The sequence below is a fragment of the Phytophthora parasitica genome, assembly GCF_000247585.1.
Source record: "Phytophthora parasitica INRA-310 unplaced genomic scaffold supercont2.15, whole genome shotgun sequence".
NCBI lineage: Eukaryota > Oomycota > Peronosporomycetes > Peronosporales > Peronosporaceae > Phytophthora > Phytophthora nicotianae.
In genome coordinates this window covers 781,573-795,940 of record NW_008649001.1, presented here as the reverse complement: position 1 = coordinate 795,940, position 14,368 = coordinate 781,573, and the positions used below count along the sequence as shown (strand labels likewise).

The 14,368-nt window shown below is 52.0% G+C and overlaps 8 protein-coding genes across 8 annotated transcripts in view; 3 read left to right on the top strand and 5 right to left on the bottom strand.

The window, feature by feature from the left end:
* Positions 1-113, bottom strand: part of PPTG_22344 (hypothetical protein) — a gene marked incomplete at both ends in the record, with an annotated part of 801 nt that extends 688 nt beyond the window's left edge. The window contains one exon of the mRNA XM_008903384.1: positions 16-113. Within this exon, the coding sequence (XP_008901632.1) occupies positions 16-113 (98 nt within the window). The remainder of the gene's footprint in view (positions 1-15) is intronic.
* Positions 114-653: 540 nt separating this feature from the next.
* PPTG_08228 (hypothetical protein) lies at positions 654-1,306 on the bottom strand (the record flags this gene model as incomplete). The annotated part of the gene is made up of 1 exon (XM_008903167.1): positions 654-1,306. The coding sequence occupies exon 1, from the start codon at positions 1,269-1,271 to the stop codon at positions 654-656; it is 618 nt and encodes a 205-aa protein (XP_008901415.1). The 5' UTR covers positions 1,272-1,306.
* Positions 1,307-1,332: 26 nt separating this feature from the next.
* PPTG_22343 (hypothetical protein) lies at positions 1,333-3,404 on the bottom strand (the record flags this gene model as incomplete). Its single annotated transcript, XM_008903383.1, has 6 exons — positions 1,333-1,534; positions 1,608-1,858; positions 1,910-1,990; positions 2,053-2,259; positions 2,335-2,403; positions 2,469-3,404. The coding sequence occupies 6 exons, from the start codon at positions 3,402-3,404 to the stop codon at positions 1,333-1,335; spliced, it is 1,746 nt and encodes a 581-aa protein (XP_008901631.1).
* Positions 3,405-3,678: 274 nt separating this feature from the next.
* On the top strand, positions 3,679-4,100 carry PPTG_08224 (hypothetical protein; the record flags this gene model as incomplete). The annotated part of the gene is made up of 2 exons (XM_008903166.1): positions 3,679-3,763; positions 3,820-4,100. 2 exons carry the CDS (start codon positions 3,679-3,681, stop codon positions 4,098-4,100), a joined length of 366 nt encoding a protein of 121 aa, XP_008901414.1.
* Positions 4,092-6,852, bottom strand: PPTG_08223 (hypothetical protein; the record flags this gene model as incomplete). Its single annotated transcript, XM_008903165.1, has 7 exons — positions 4,092-4,622; positions 4,690-5,038; positions 5,104-5,895; positions 5,957-6,002; positions 6,073-6,216; positions 6,298-6,452; positions 6,546-6,852. Coding segments are annotated over 7 exons (2,110 nt in total), but the record flags the coding sequence as incomplete, so codon positions are not given.
* Positions 6,853-7,803: 951 nt separating this feature from the next.
* PPTG_08222 (hypothetical protein) lies at positions 7,804-8,700 on the top strand. Its single transcript, XM_008903164.1, has one exon. The coding sequence runs from the start codon at positions 8,009-8,011 to the stop codon at positions 8,372-8,374; it is 366 nt and encodes a 121-aa protein (XP_008901412.1). The 5' UTR covers positions 7,804-8,008; the 3' UTR covers positions 8,375-8,700.
* A 146-nt stretch (positions 8,701-8,846) lies between these two features.
* Positions 8,847-9,562, top strand: PPTG_08221 (hypothetical protein). Its single transcript, XM_008903163.1, has one exon. The coding sequence runs from the start codon at positions 8,930-8,932 to the stop codon at positions 9,380-9,382; it is 453 nt and encodes a 150-aa protein (XP_008901411.1). The 5' UTR covers positions 8,847-8,929; the 3' UTR covers positions 9,383-9,562.
* On the bottom strand, positions 9,544-14,362 carry PPTG_08220 (hypothetical protein). Its single transcript, XM_008903162.1, has one exon. It carries the CDS (start codon positions 13,778-13,780, stop codon positions 9,773-9,775), a length of 4,008 nt encoding a protein of 1,335 aa, XP_008901410.1. The 5' UTR covers positions 13,781-14,362; the 3' UTR covers positions 9,544-9,772.
* Between the last annotated feature and the right edge of the window lie 6 nt (positions 14,363-14,368).

Below are 14,368 nucleotides of genomic sequence, written 5' to 3'. Positions count from 1 at the left end.
AAACGGCACACAAACACGCCGCAACTATCACTATCCGTTTGCATCGGCTCCGTCACTTCCAAAGCTTCGTAGGAATCGTCGTGTAGAGGTCCAGCGCGGAATTCTTCAGCCATCTTCTGTAACCGTTTCTTGATTTATTTTACCGCCCGTGCTGTCGTACATCTTGACAACCTTCGCGTCTCGGACAACCACGAGACATCCACAATGTGTACCACCAAAATTGACAGGAAGTAGCACCAATGGGTGCAAGGCTACACATTCAGCAACTTTCTTAAGCGTACTTGCAGGGATACGGCTCTTGGTTTTCTTTGGTTGGGATCCCATCGTAGCCTCTTCGCGTTTTCGGGGTGCGGAATCACGACCGTAACATTGTTCTTGTGTCCCGCGAGACAAACGGCAAAAGCGCGCATAGCATCATCGTTTAAGCAAGCCGAATCTCGAAAGCAAAAGAGATTAGAATACGTCGGGTCGAATCCGAAGCCAACCAGCGGTGTATACGGCCAGCACTCCAGGATCTCTCCCAGTATAATAACGACTGAAGCGGGATCACTGACAGCGGGTTTTACAGTGCTATTCAGCCAGATACAGCAAAGAACAGTCTTGCGACAAGTATCTTGTAGCCCCCACAAGGATTTCATAGCTTCTAGTTGCTCTCATGTGAACTGACCAACTTTATCAATTGACACCACGTAACTCTCAATGCTACTCATTCGTTCACCGTCACTGTCCAACTCAATCTCTTCATTTAGTGCCAATCCGCCCATCAACTTAACCAACGAATCATCAAGCGATTCGACAAGTCGGAATCGCACTCTATCTGGTACGTAATCTATGTCGACGCGCCACTGAATTGACCTTCCCTCACCATTCTTCTTGACTGGAAAGGTAGTAAGGAAAGACCCAACATTGCGAACCCCACGCATGACCATCCACAGAGTTGACACCACATCGCAGACGTCGTTATCTCTTAAAACAGCGCGCAGTTTCATCCCGTTATTGTACTCTTTCAATGCTAACGCCGCCTTCGCTTTCATCGCCGCACGATTCAAATGAGGTCGCCCGGCCCTTCTGACTTTACCATTTAGCTTGCATTTTGGCGGTTGGGCTGCGGTCGTAGACATCTCTGCTACTCGCTTCGAGGGGCCAGCCACCTGAGTCGGCGGGGCGTCATCGGAGTCGTCATTGGTAACCGCATTCGCATCGCTAGCCTCAGTATTTTGTTTTTCCAGAAACCACCCCTTCCGAGTTGTCATCATCGTGTCTGTTGTCATCGTCACGATCGGGGTCAGATTGCTCTACTGGGGGTTACCCATTCCTCAGATTGTACCACCATTAATCCAACTGCGACATCGCACTCGCGAAGGCATCGTCTTCGAACCTCGCAAGCTCGCCACTAATGCGACTAAGTGCCTGCTGGGCCTGACTGTATTTCTTCGCTATACTCAACCTTCCATCAGCAGCTTGTAAATGGTCTTTGTATATCTTAGCTACAAACGGCGCCGCCACCTCTGTCAACTCCTGTTGCGAGAGCCAGCTTTGACCAAATTACCTGTAACACACATACCTGATGAAAATATGGTCAATACCTGAACGCAAAGTCGACATACGTTGGCGCAATTGTCGAGAAGGGGATAATGAATGGGTTGTCAGAGCTCATTTTGTACATCCTGGCGTGTCTGCAGGGAAGCTCCATGGTCTGAGCAAACCCACTGTCGCACAAGTAACCCTCTTTCTTGAGAAGATACTCACGTTCACCACCGCTGACAGAGACAGTTGTGCCATTGTTGCTAAACGTGTAGTTGTTAACAACGGCAGCATCCGTAGCAACGTCGTATTGAGTCTTGATCGCTGCTGCCACCTAACGTGTTGTTATCCCCAGCGCAACATTCATTTCTTCTGAGTAGGACACGTCCCGTAAGGCGCCAGGCATCTCGACCTTAGACCGATACTCTTCCTCTTTGCGTCGCTGGTTGTCCAAAGCACTTTCAAGCTAGCTCGCATTGTAAAGTGACCTTTAAGCTGCCGTTTGAGCTTACCAAATAGGCTCTCCACGCGGTTGTTGATGTGATTGCCAAAGTGAGGCAGATCAACTCGATACGTCATCACCCATATCTCGCAGCAGTCGTCCCAGTTCTTGTCAAAATACTCCCACAGTTTGGTACGATCATCTTGGCAAGCGAGGATCTTAAACTCTTCACGATGCATTTGATAGTCCTCCTCGGTTATGGAGTAAGTCATGTTGGTGATGGCGTGTTTCATCTGCGCTAAAACATCCTCGTCGTAAACACCCTATGGCTTAGATTTTCTGAACGTCTCATGCAACCACTTGATCACGTGAAAGTGGCAATACAGCGCGCGATCTTTGGGAAGCTTCTTGAGAAACACCTCGACTTCGCGCATGTCCTTGTCGACGATCACAATACGGACGAAGTTAGTGGGGAAGAACAAGATAAGCCATGTAATCAAACCAAACATTTACTTTGCTTAAGTAGCCGGCGAAGTAGATTGTGGACATCATCCATGGTAACTCGGTGATTTGTGTTCTCTCGAATGTAGTTGTACACGCTTGTTGTCCCGGCTTCGGCTTCAACCAGCAACTCAATATCTGGTATCAATGGTGAGTCCGCCGGAACCTGGCGAATACCTGGGTAAAACCTGTTAATGTCTTCGGAGACCCGATGATTATGGGCGTACACTTCATGCGTACAGATAAACTTGCGCTGATAAGGTTCCATCTTTGCAGGGACGAGAGGCAACTCTGAGTCAGTAAGCCCTTGGTACCTTACTTGACGCCGAAGAGCAGCATTGCTACGAGCTACATTGATCACCTCTGTCACCACAATGTTTTGGTGCGTCGTCTCCATGTATTTCTTGAGAGGCTGTTCCAGCGAGGACCACGAATCATGCTGAGCCTTAAACGCAGGAGCCTGAACCAGCTCTTCTTCATCGACATCGGATACGGTTCTTTTCTTTCCTTGACGACGCGTTCTCGTTGTTTCCTTTTCCACACCGGCTTCTTCCGCTTTGTCCTCTCCCTTTTCGTTCGATGCGACCTGCTCCTCCTCGCCATCCTCTTCATCCTCACCCGAAGCGTCCTCTTCATCATCCGTAGTCTTCTTTGCTTCACTCGGTGTGTCCACGCATACCTGCGCTTCCCCATCACCCCCTTCTTCATCTGATGTGCCCTCTGTTGCATCCTCCGCGCGATCTTGGGCTTCGCTGTCCTCTGTTACTTCAGTCGAACCCGCGCAGGATGTATCCATGATATCTCTGGCGAGTGTTCGCTCTGAGCGCGTACGTGCAGCACGCAAGAGAGCGAGGTTGGTCTGACGCGCTTCCTCGGCCACACGCTCTTGTTCTGGCATCTTTGCCTTGATCTGGGTGGTCTTGTGTGTGCGGGCCATCCTCGGTGCGTGTGGAGCGGAGAGGGAGGGGGCGGTGCTGCCACGTGTCCCCAACTGGTGGCTAGGAATCAAAAGAAGAAATGAAAGTAATTTAAACCGGAAAAACTCTACCTGGACAATACCTGCCCGTACACCTGGACAATACCTGATTGATAAAACCTGGACGAGACTGGTGCCGAGTTTTTATTCAAGATTAAAAGGAAAGTTGCTGAGTATAAATCGCTTCGCTAAAGTCCGATTCTCGTTTTCCATATTCGTGAAAATAGTAATAACCATGGCGGAGGTGCCGTCGAATGACATTCGCTTCCAGATGGAGCTGGAGTTCATCCAGTGTCTGGCCAGCCCTGCCTACCTCAACTGTACGTCTTCCTTCTCCATCTCCTTGTTTGTTTCTTTGTCTAACTCTTCTATCCAGTCCTGGCCATCAACCGGTACTTCGAGAACCCCGCATTTATGAACTACCTGCAGTACCTCAAGTACTGGAAACAACCGCAGTACGCCAAGTACATCGTGTACCCCCACTGCCTGGCCTTCTTGGACATGCTAGACGATGAGCGCTTCCGCCAGATGATCGCGCGCGAGGATTTCATGACTCTGGTGCATGGTCAGCAGTTTTACCACTGGCAAACCTTCCTCAACAATCGCTCTGAAGGGAGACCCCAGGAGGCAGTTGCAGATCCAACAGAGACGAGTTAGACCAGACTCAATGCTGTCTGGGTCAGACACAATATATGCACTTAACGAGCACAAGAGGAGATGGAAAAAAGACTGACTTCTACGAGCCGTTAACAGGTTGGCTCTAGCAACAATAGCTGACGCGAGGAAAGGGGGGCACATGAACGTGACATGCCGCCCTTTGCTCGTCGTCTCAGTCAAGATCGCATCGTTGTTATGTATCTGCTTAGAACAGACCGATCACCTTGCCAGTCTCGGTGTCCAGGTCAACATCATAGAAGCCCGGGCGCGTGGGGAGGCCGGGAACTGTCATCATGTCACCGCAGAGCAGGTAGACAAAGCCAGCACCTACAGACGCGCGGATATCACGCACAGTGACCGAGAAACCGGTAGGCACACCTTTCGCGGTCGGATCCGTGCTCAAACTCAGGTGAGTCTTGGCACAGCACACAGGCAGCTTGCCGTATCCTCGCTGCGAGTACACCGCCAATTTCTTCTTAGCTTCTTCGCTGAACTCGACGCCGTCAGCACCGTAAATCTCCTCTGTATCGCAAAATCACCACCAGGTTAGCTATATGGTCAAGACAAGCTGTGAGAATCATCAACGTACTGCAGATAACTTCGAACTTCTCGGCAATACTGAATTCCAGCGGGTACAGGAACTTGAACGGGCTGCCCTGTGCACGCATCTTCTCGCAAGAAGTAACAACAGCGCGACTCAATTCCTTCGCTCCCTTGCCACCTTCAGACCAGTGAGTGCTCTCCACAGCAGCAGTGGCACCAGCTTCCAGAGCCTTCTGCTTCACAAGCTCCACCTCACGAGGCGAGTCCGTGGCGAACACGTTCACAGCCACAACGACAGCCACACCGAACTTCAACGCGTTGCGGATGTGATGCTGCATATTGGCACAACCACGCTCCAGCATTTCAAGGTTCTCTTCGACATACACGGGGTCAAGCTACAACAGAATAACAAATGTAAGAAACAATTGCACGCATCGCGTCAAAAGACCCAGAAACTTACCGGTTTGCCGGCGACCACATTGGGGCCGCCTCCGTGCATCTTAAGCGCACGGACCGTGGAGACGAGCACCACACACTGCGGGGTCAGTCCACTGGCACGGCACTTGATGTTGAAGAACTTTTCCATGCCAATATCAGCTCCAAAGCCGCATTCAGTGACCACAAAACCGTCTTCACCCGCTAGCTTCAACGCAATCTGGTCCGCGATAATGGACGAGTTACCGTGAGCGATGTTAGCGAACGGGCCTGCGTGCACGAAGACGGGAGTTCCTTCCACCGTCTGCATGAGTGTAGGTAGAATAGCGTCCTTCATAAGCACAGCCAGAGCGCCGCCAACACCTAAGTCGTCAGCCGTCACTGGCTCGCCACTGCGGCTCATACCGATGACAATACGTCCCAGACGCTCGCGCATGTCTGCCAGACTTGTGGTAAGTGCCAAGATAGCCATGATCTCACTAGCTACTGTGATGTCAAAGCCAGTCGTGCGGGTTTGGCCCTTCTCGGCAGGTCCAGCACCCACGACCACTTGACGCAGGAACCGGTCGCATGTATCCAGCACACGTTGCCAAGTGATCGTGTCGGGGTTGATGTCTAGACGCGCGAACTTGTGGATTTCCTCGTCCGTGAGGTCGTCGGGTGACACCTTGGTAATACCCAACTTCTGTAGACGCTTGAGCATGACGGGCGAGAACTTACGGGAGCCGTCTTTAGCTGCCGGACAGAGACGGCGGAACAGCGCTTTATCACTCTGCGCGTTCTCGTGGAACATGCGAGTGTCAATGGCAGCAGCCAACTACACAGACAATACTAGTCAATATACAGTCACATATGCAGTAAATATTTCCTAAACGTACCAGGTTGTTGGCAGCAGTGATAGCGTGGATGTCTCCCGTTAGATGACTGCAGTCGAAAGATTCCAAAATTAATGTCAGTATGGCAATTCGCCTGCAATTAAAGGAACTGAACGTACAGGTTGAACTCATCCATAGGGATGACCTGCGCGTAGCCTCCACCTGCTGCGCCTCCCTTGACTCCGAACGTCGGACCCTGCGAAGGCTGGCGGATGCAAGCGAATGCCTTCTTGTTGAGGTGGGCACCCAGCGCCTGGCACAGCCTGCATTAAGATTTGCGGTACAAATTCATCGTTATTCTCGTTAGCCTCTTGATGGCTGCAATTGAAGGCTTTCAAACGTACCCGATCGTGGTGGTGCTCTTGCCCTCGCCCAGAGGCGTGGGGGTGATACCGGTGACCACGACGTAGTTGCCATTGGGCTGGCCCTTAAGGCGGTCACGCACGTCCAGAGAGATCTTGGCCTTCGTAGAACCGTATGGCACCACCTCCTCGGGTAGCTGCGGTAAAATAATGGTAATACACAATATCTCTGTTAGTAGCAAGCTCCAACGTCTCCGCTATGGCCAAAAAGTATCTTTAAAAGAGCTTACGATTCCGGCGGCTTGGGCGATTTCCGTGATGGGCAACGGCGCGATGGCGTCGCTGATGGCAATGTCGGACGGCACGGGCGTCAACAACTGCTCAGGCTGGAGCTGGCGCGACATTCTTGGCGTGGAAGTGAGGGGAGGGATCTTGCTAGTCGCTCGCGAGTCTATTGAGAACTGCGCGGCCGTCCGTTTGATGCACACGAAAGTCGGTGGACGGCGTCTGACGTGGTGGCTGGCCAATGGCAGCCCGCCAAGGAAACGGCTCGAGCAAGAGGCTTGGATGCCGCTATTGATTACCCGCACTCTCATCATTGAAGAACGCGCAGTGCTGCACTTTGGCCGCGAAGACCTCGGGTTGAGTCAACCGTTGACAATGTCACCTTGACATACCACGCGATGGGAGAAAGATGTTGTCTCTGGTTCACTTTGAAGTTTCCATTTACAATTTTGTAACTGGAGCCATACAATTCTTTAGACGTTTTAGGAAAAAGGCGCAAGCGAGGGAGAATCGAACTCCTGCCAAGCGAATGGCCTACAGATTTGAAGTCTGCACTCAGCACCAGCCAAGATCACCCCTGCGAAAGGAGATACATGAGCTACAGATACACCTAAATGTGCCAGACAAATTTTACTCGCCACCAGCTCGCGGTCGTCTAGCTTCGTGATACCCTCCAGAGCAGTGGATTATGAAGCTCTTCTCACTGCGTGCGACTGGATGCAGTGCGACCTACGTATGTACGCTGCGAGAAGCGGGTACATTGACGTTATTAACTAGCTTCTCTTTACTCGCGACGCCAAACAAGCACGGTGCGCACCAGAGCAATGAAATCAGCGAGAACTCACACACCATGGTAAAGTGTGAAGTGTCACTTGACTACTTCCCTTCTGGTCTTGTGCCAACTAGCGTGGTTATTCAGAACAGCGACCAAAACAAAAACAAAAAATGACGCGGCAGCTTTACTAAACTGGAAGACACTCGTTCAGGATTTCGGCGAGAAGTGGGCGTCAGTTGACTTGTTATCATAACCGTGAGGGCTCCATTGGTGGTGGTTTGGAGCTCTTACTCAAGGATGAACCGATCCACGAGATGGGTTCCGAAGTTGATGAAAGAGCAGTAGTGACTGGACACGTGGATTTCGTGGAACTTGTGATGAATTCCTCAAAACCAATTTGTTACCATTGGTGTGGGTTTCTGTGTTGAAGTCATGCCAAGTCTGCGACGAGGAGTAGCGGCACGACAGTATATTTTTCAAGCAGCGCACTGACAACTCACCAGGTCCCAGGAAATTGTAGTAGGCCAAGATCAGACTTCATTCACCCCAACGGCCTCAGTGAAAATGTTGTCGCAACCTCTTGAAGGAAAGCTACTTGGGCCCACAGCAAATTCGAGATCGTGATTGCCATTCGGCTTTTTGCGCAGTTGTGAAGACATCCAAGACTACCAAGCCTCGACAACTGCAGTCGCCATGATCAAGCGTCTCGCCGTCTTTATGTTGGTGGTGCTAGTCGCCATACTAAGCGTCGCTCACGCCGATGATGCCCCCGCGGCCCCGCCCGCAGACGAAGCCCACGCCCCGCCCGGCGTGACGCTCCTCGGAGACAAGGAACCGGTGCCATCGACCAAAGAGCAATTGGAGCAGGTCATTGCTGGTGGAGGCGGCTTCATCCCGACGGGCGGCATCACGTACCGCTGGCGCTACACGTACCCGTACCTTGGTGGGTTCCGCTATGGCTGGCGCTATCCGCTCGGTTGGTGGAACAGATGGGGACACTCCATCTACGGCGGTGGCTGCGGTTTCGGACGCCCGTTCGGCGGGTTCTACTACTGCTAAGTGATGTGGCAGCTCTTCATTGAAGCCTGCCGCTATGACATGGCAACGGAACCGTGTGCGAGGCTTCAGATGGAGCAGGGTGAAGGAGGCAAGAGAGAGGAGAAGATGCAGCAGACAACAGCAGTCGAGATCGAGCAGAAGACGCAGCGACGTCCACTTTTGATGAGTTATGAGTAGCATGTAGGAACGCAGTTTGCAGCGACGGTAGTGAAGAATTAAGCAAGTTGCAAACATGAATGGTATCGATTTATTTTGACAAGGCGATTCAATCTACCGGTAGTCTACATATCGCGTCATCACCCAGTGATTTGCAATCATGTTTCAACCAATCACAACTCTCTATTTGATCTGTGAGGATTATTATCCAATCTCATATCGTTTTATGTCTTTGTCAGCACCAACTCCCACTCAATTTTGTCCAATCTCATCAGGTCCCGCCAAATTTGCTTCACTCTACCCGCCCTTCCCCTTTCAAACCAGCCAACGCCCTCATTCCAATAACTTCGTCCAAGCGCACACAAGTCACGTCGCGTATTTAACCCCACACAGACAGCAATGGAGGCCCTGCTTCAGAACGAGCTGATGCTCAAGAGCGGCGAGGTGGTGCCCACGTCGCAGGCACTGGCCGGCAAGAAGGTCATCGGCCTTTACTTCAGCGGCCACTACTGCCCGCCTTGCCGCAAGTTCACTCCGCTGCTAGACGTGGTTTACAACGACATCAAGGAGGCTGGTCACGATGACTTCGAGATCGTCTTCGTGTCTTCAGACAAGGAAGAAGCCAAGTTTACAGAGTATTACGAGGAGATGCCCTGGATCGCGCTACCCTACGCTCGCCGCGACCTCAAGATCGAGTTGTGCGAGAAGTTTGGCGTCAAGACGGTGCCCACGCTCATCTTCTTCAACGAGAAGGGCGAGATAGTGGAGCGCGAGGGCCGCTACTTCGTCACGGACCACTCCGACGACATCGACGCCATCCTCGCCCACCTCCGCCAGGAGAAGAAGGAGTAAAGCAAGCGCTTCGACAGCATAACTTTACCTTCTCTCCCCTGTAGAACAGTTTTTTTTCTGATAGCTAACGGTGAATTTAAAAATCCACTTTCAATTCTACATTACAGAGCAATGATCAACACTCTAACTGCATACACACTCTCGTTCAATGCAAACAATGGAAATGTAACATGAAAGCTCGACTTTTCTTTATAACAAAACCAATATTCAAAATACTTCAAGGCGGCCAATGTAGACGATGACTACTGAAGAAAACTCCCACTACGAAGTTGAACGGCGTAGCGGGGTCCTCACAGGAGCTTCTATCCAAACTGCATCCTCATCTGCAGACATTTGCTGTCCGTGTGGCCCAAAATTTGCATATTTAACACCTACCGGGGAGGACGAGGACTACAAGTTGCAGCTCCTTGTCGTCATTGACAGAGACGAACGCGGACGCTGGAACATAAGTAGAAGCGGCTTGGGGCCTTTTTGCAGCAGCTTCATGGCTGCCCCAAAGCCCATTTTGCTGATGTTGTTGTTGTTGATGCTCAGCAAAATATCGCCAATCTCCACGCGGTTCTTCTGCGACTCGCGCGTCACAGCTCCCTCGCTCTTGACGTTGATCACACGAGGGTAGTAGCTCGTGCTTTCCTGCTTGACGACGATACCCAGCGGCCCGTCCTCTTCTTTCCACGTGATGTAATACAGCGAGTGATCGTTCTTCGGGTTCATACTCACACGGGACGGACGCGTCATGCGTGACATCCCCATCGAGTGAGAATCGTCTTGCGGGTTCGACAGCACCGAGCTGTTCAGCGGGTTTGTCTGATCAAGTTGATGTTGCGGGTCTTCCACCAGGTCAGTGTGACGGAAGCGCAACACTGCAGGTCGAGGACCACTTTCCAAGATGTCGATGACCTTCTGGAAGCGAACACCTTGAGTCGAAAACTCGTTGATGAAGACCAGATGATCGCCTGCTCTCACATTGAACATGCCAGGTAAAAGCTGGTTACCTTGCGACTGCAACACGCACGGGTAGCCAGTGCTTGGGTCTGGACGGAAGCCAAGACCGAGAGGCACTCCTTCTTTCCACAACACTTCGTAGTCCTCTTCGCCCAAGAGCTCCAGAGATCCTGATCGAAGCCGGAACGACTCGGTTGGATTGCGGAGGAAATGAAGACGAACAGGCTTCTGGACTTCTTGCAATAGGGTCAGGATGCGACGGATATCTCCCTTTTTCACCTTCACCTTTCCCACGGCAAGAAGAACGTCACCTCTGGAGACTTCGAAGATGTCTGCGCAGTTGCTCAAACTCTCGTGGACTCGACGCACAATTGGCATACCGGAGACAGGGTCGCTTTCAAAATACAGACCCAATAGACCGCACTCCCAAACGATCTCGTACTCGTTCTGGATTTGCGTGGGCGGCTCGTACTCTTCAATCATCTTCTTCCTTGAAATACGCGAACTGCTTCTGATAATGATGCTTCCGTCAGTGTCGGAGTAGTCACTAGTGGATACGGAGCTCTGGAACGAGATCGTCGTGTTCTTACGGTCCTTTGAGATCGATTCAGAAAGGGAAATAGAGCTCGCCGTAGTGCTGCGTTCGTCCAGTGAGCCCACATACGACACGTCATGTTCGAAGCTCAGTGTGTTGGCAGAATACTCGCGTCGAACAAGCCATCCACGCACGAAAGACTGGATGACAGTGACTGCGTGGATGCGCTTGAGTTGCTTCCTCGCCAAGAACCCTCGAGTTGTGCACTGGAGTTTAACAGCGGCGCGTGTGCGACGAATAATGCGTTGATACCGATGCCAGCACGACCAGGAACGCCACATCGCTTGGATGCGAATACTTGATCGACGCTTGCGTTGGTAACGCGCTCGCATCGTGTAACCAAGACAGTATCGCTGCAAGGTAATTACAGACTTGTACAGAGCCTTAGAGCGAGCAGCTTCCAACGCCTGATGAGCTTCAAGTACGCAGAAGACCTTCGTCTTGCCCACTTGGAATGGAGGGTGCTTTGCATCTGTCTGCACTTGAAGTTTTGCAGCCAACTTGTCCACCATCTGCAGGGCCACTTCTTTCTCCACTTGTCCCTGTGCGCTTGGTACCTGGGACAAGATGCAACTGTACGTTTTGATAAATACTTCGTGAGGAAAACGCACAGGGTAGCCACTTCGCGAGATCTTGACTGCTTCCAGTACACCACTGCAGCGTAGCTGCTCCAGAAGACGCCTCCGTTCAAATTGTGACGCGCTGGCCTGGTCGTTCGGCTTGATGCAGCGAATAAAGTGAGGTTCCGTCGCATTCAACACATCCAGAAGCGAGCTGAGTTGGCTCTTGAATTGCGCCACGACTGTAGACGACATAATGCCGCCAGAGCGACGACGATTGCCATCGCTGCCGCGAGACTCCGTCCGACCATTTCTTGGGCTAGAGTTGCCAGCATTGACGCTGTTCTCGAAACAAGCACGCACAAACGAGAACTTGGACGTGCGCAGGAGGTCCACAGCCTCAGTGTGCATATGATCTTTGTTCTTGTCGCAAAAGCCATCCGTCATGTAGCAGACGTTACCGGCATAATGATGAATCACGAACTGACCCTTGGCTCGCTGCAGTTTGGTCACTGAGAAGCTCTCGTGCTTGTTGGCCAGTAACTCATAGTACTTGTTGGCCAACTTCTCGTCGTTACCACGTGGAATCAGACACTGCTCGTCCAACAAAGCGAAGATACCAGTGTGTCGTTTCTCCACAAGCGCCACACAGACATCGTTGTTCGGATAATCGACGAACTTCCAGGGGATTTCCTCTGCTACGTACTGGTCCTGCTCCATACGGAAGACGAATCGTCCGAATAATTGCTGGAGCTTCTCATTGGCATAGTTGATACACAACTGCTCGAGTCGATTCTGCTCAAAAATCTCGAAGCCGAAGATATCAACTACACCGATAAACTGACTGCTCCCCGCTTCTTCCTTGTACTCGATACTGCGGTTAATGCGGTCCACAAGCCAGTTAAATAGGTTCGAGTACAGCGTCTTGACCACTGAGTCCCGCGTCGAATGAGCCTGTGCAACAGGAAGGCGCGTCGTAATGAACTCTGCACCTGCCTTAATTTTCTTGGTGCATAGTGTACTGCGTAGAACGTCCTCCTCCACTCCAAGAAGCGCGCAAATGGCTCGGACGTTATCACCACATTCGTCCATGTCCACCACAGAGGCGTCATCCTTGCCACCATTGCGTGTAGCAGTCGTGAAGCACAAATTACCCAAATGCAGCACCGCAGAGACGATCTTCATCACGTTGAGCTGTTCATCGGTGCTCATGCCGATACTAGACATGGCTCGACGTGTCACCTGATAGGACTCGGCATCATCCACTCCGTCCAGACGTTCGAAGCACTCGGACTGATTTAAATACGCGTATTCCTGCACGTCCAGCAGTGCCAATTCCTGACGTTCCGAAGCAGAACTACCACCACACATTTCGTAGAAAACGTGGTAGTTGCGTTCACCTTTGCCCTGTGACACGAGACGCACGCGCTCTAACAGGTACGTGGAGATCGAAGCGCCCAGCATTTCGCCTGACGAGGTAAATCCCAGCTTGATGAACTTACCGAAGCGACTGGAATTGTTATTCCTAGTGGTCCTGGCATTGCCAAATGCCTCCAGAATGGGATTGGACTCCAGTACTCGGTCGTGAATAGTCGTCTGGTCGCAATTGCTCGCTCGAATAGGACGTCGCGTGCGTTTGGTGGAGACGTAGGCCAAGTAATTCATGATGAGCTTGGTCGTCTCCGTCTTACCCGCGCCGCTCTCACCGCTCACAAGAATAGTCTGATCTGTCTTCTTGTCGCCTGATCGCGGCACCAACATGGTCCGGAATGCTTGATCTGCGACGGAGTACACGTGCGGAGCTATTGTACTCTTGTCAGCTTGAGCATTCCCACCCAGATCATAGTACTGGTCCTTAATGTCGTCGGAGTATAATGACAGACGTCTGAACGGGTTCATGGCCACCAAGATTTGTCCTGTACTGGTGTAAATCTCTCCATGGAAGAATCGTCGCCTCAGCACCTGTAGAATCGCAGGTTCGTGTAGATGCACGAGTTTGGTCAAGTCCTGTACTGTGTGATAGTGTTCTCCCTGGTTACGCGGTAGTACGAGCTCCGATTGAATGGAAACGGTCCGACGCATCGAGTTGCGTCGCGAATTACGACGTTTACGCGGCGTCTGGAAGTCCTGCGCATCGGGGACGACGTTGTCTCCCTCGGGGGTCACAAGGTGCTCATCATTAGGCTCAGGTTCGATGGCGCATTCCACGAGTCCCGAAGACGCGTCTACGGGGGTAGCAACGACCGCTTCGTGCCACAGTTCACGGTCGAAGACCCACACGGGGGCACCGACCTCCATGGCTGTCGAAGAAGGTGGAGAGGTTCCCTCAGAACGTCCTGGTTGGCTTCAGGAGACGGCGGTTGGCGCGCTTGATGACCCGGCGCAAGGGGGTTCAGAGCCTACCTGTCGATGTCCGCGAGTCGCTCGCAAAGGCACACAGAGAGCACGTTCGTTCTTACGTGAGGGGAAGCTCAGCGCCGCAGTGGACGCTCTACGATTTGACTCGGGCGGTTTGAGCCAGCAGGGATAGGCACACCTACCCCTTTTTAAGTGTGCAACAACCACACGGCGGCCTTTTCTAGCCAATGAAAAGTAAGAGTCGAGCTGTAAAACCTAGGTACGGCACCAGACGACGAGGAAGGGGAGACCAGATCCGCTCGTGATGGCTCCGTTTGCCCTGCGAGCACACGCAGATGCTCGCGAAAATGCGTGATGCCGATGCTCGAATACAAACTGCGGTGTTCGGGGAAAGCAGGCTGGCGATTCGGGCGGCATCGCACTACCGGCCGATAATATATTGGCGATATCGATGTCGCTTGGGGCTGGATTTTCGCCCTGCTCCGCACGGTGGCGCACGCTCGTCTGCACCGAGTAATACCAAAACCG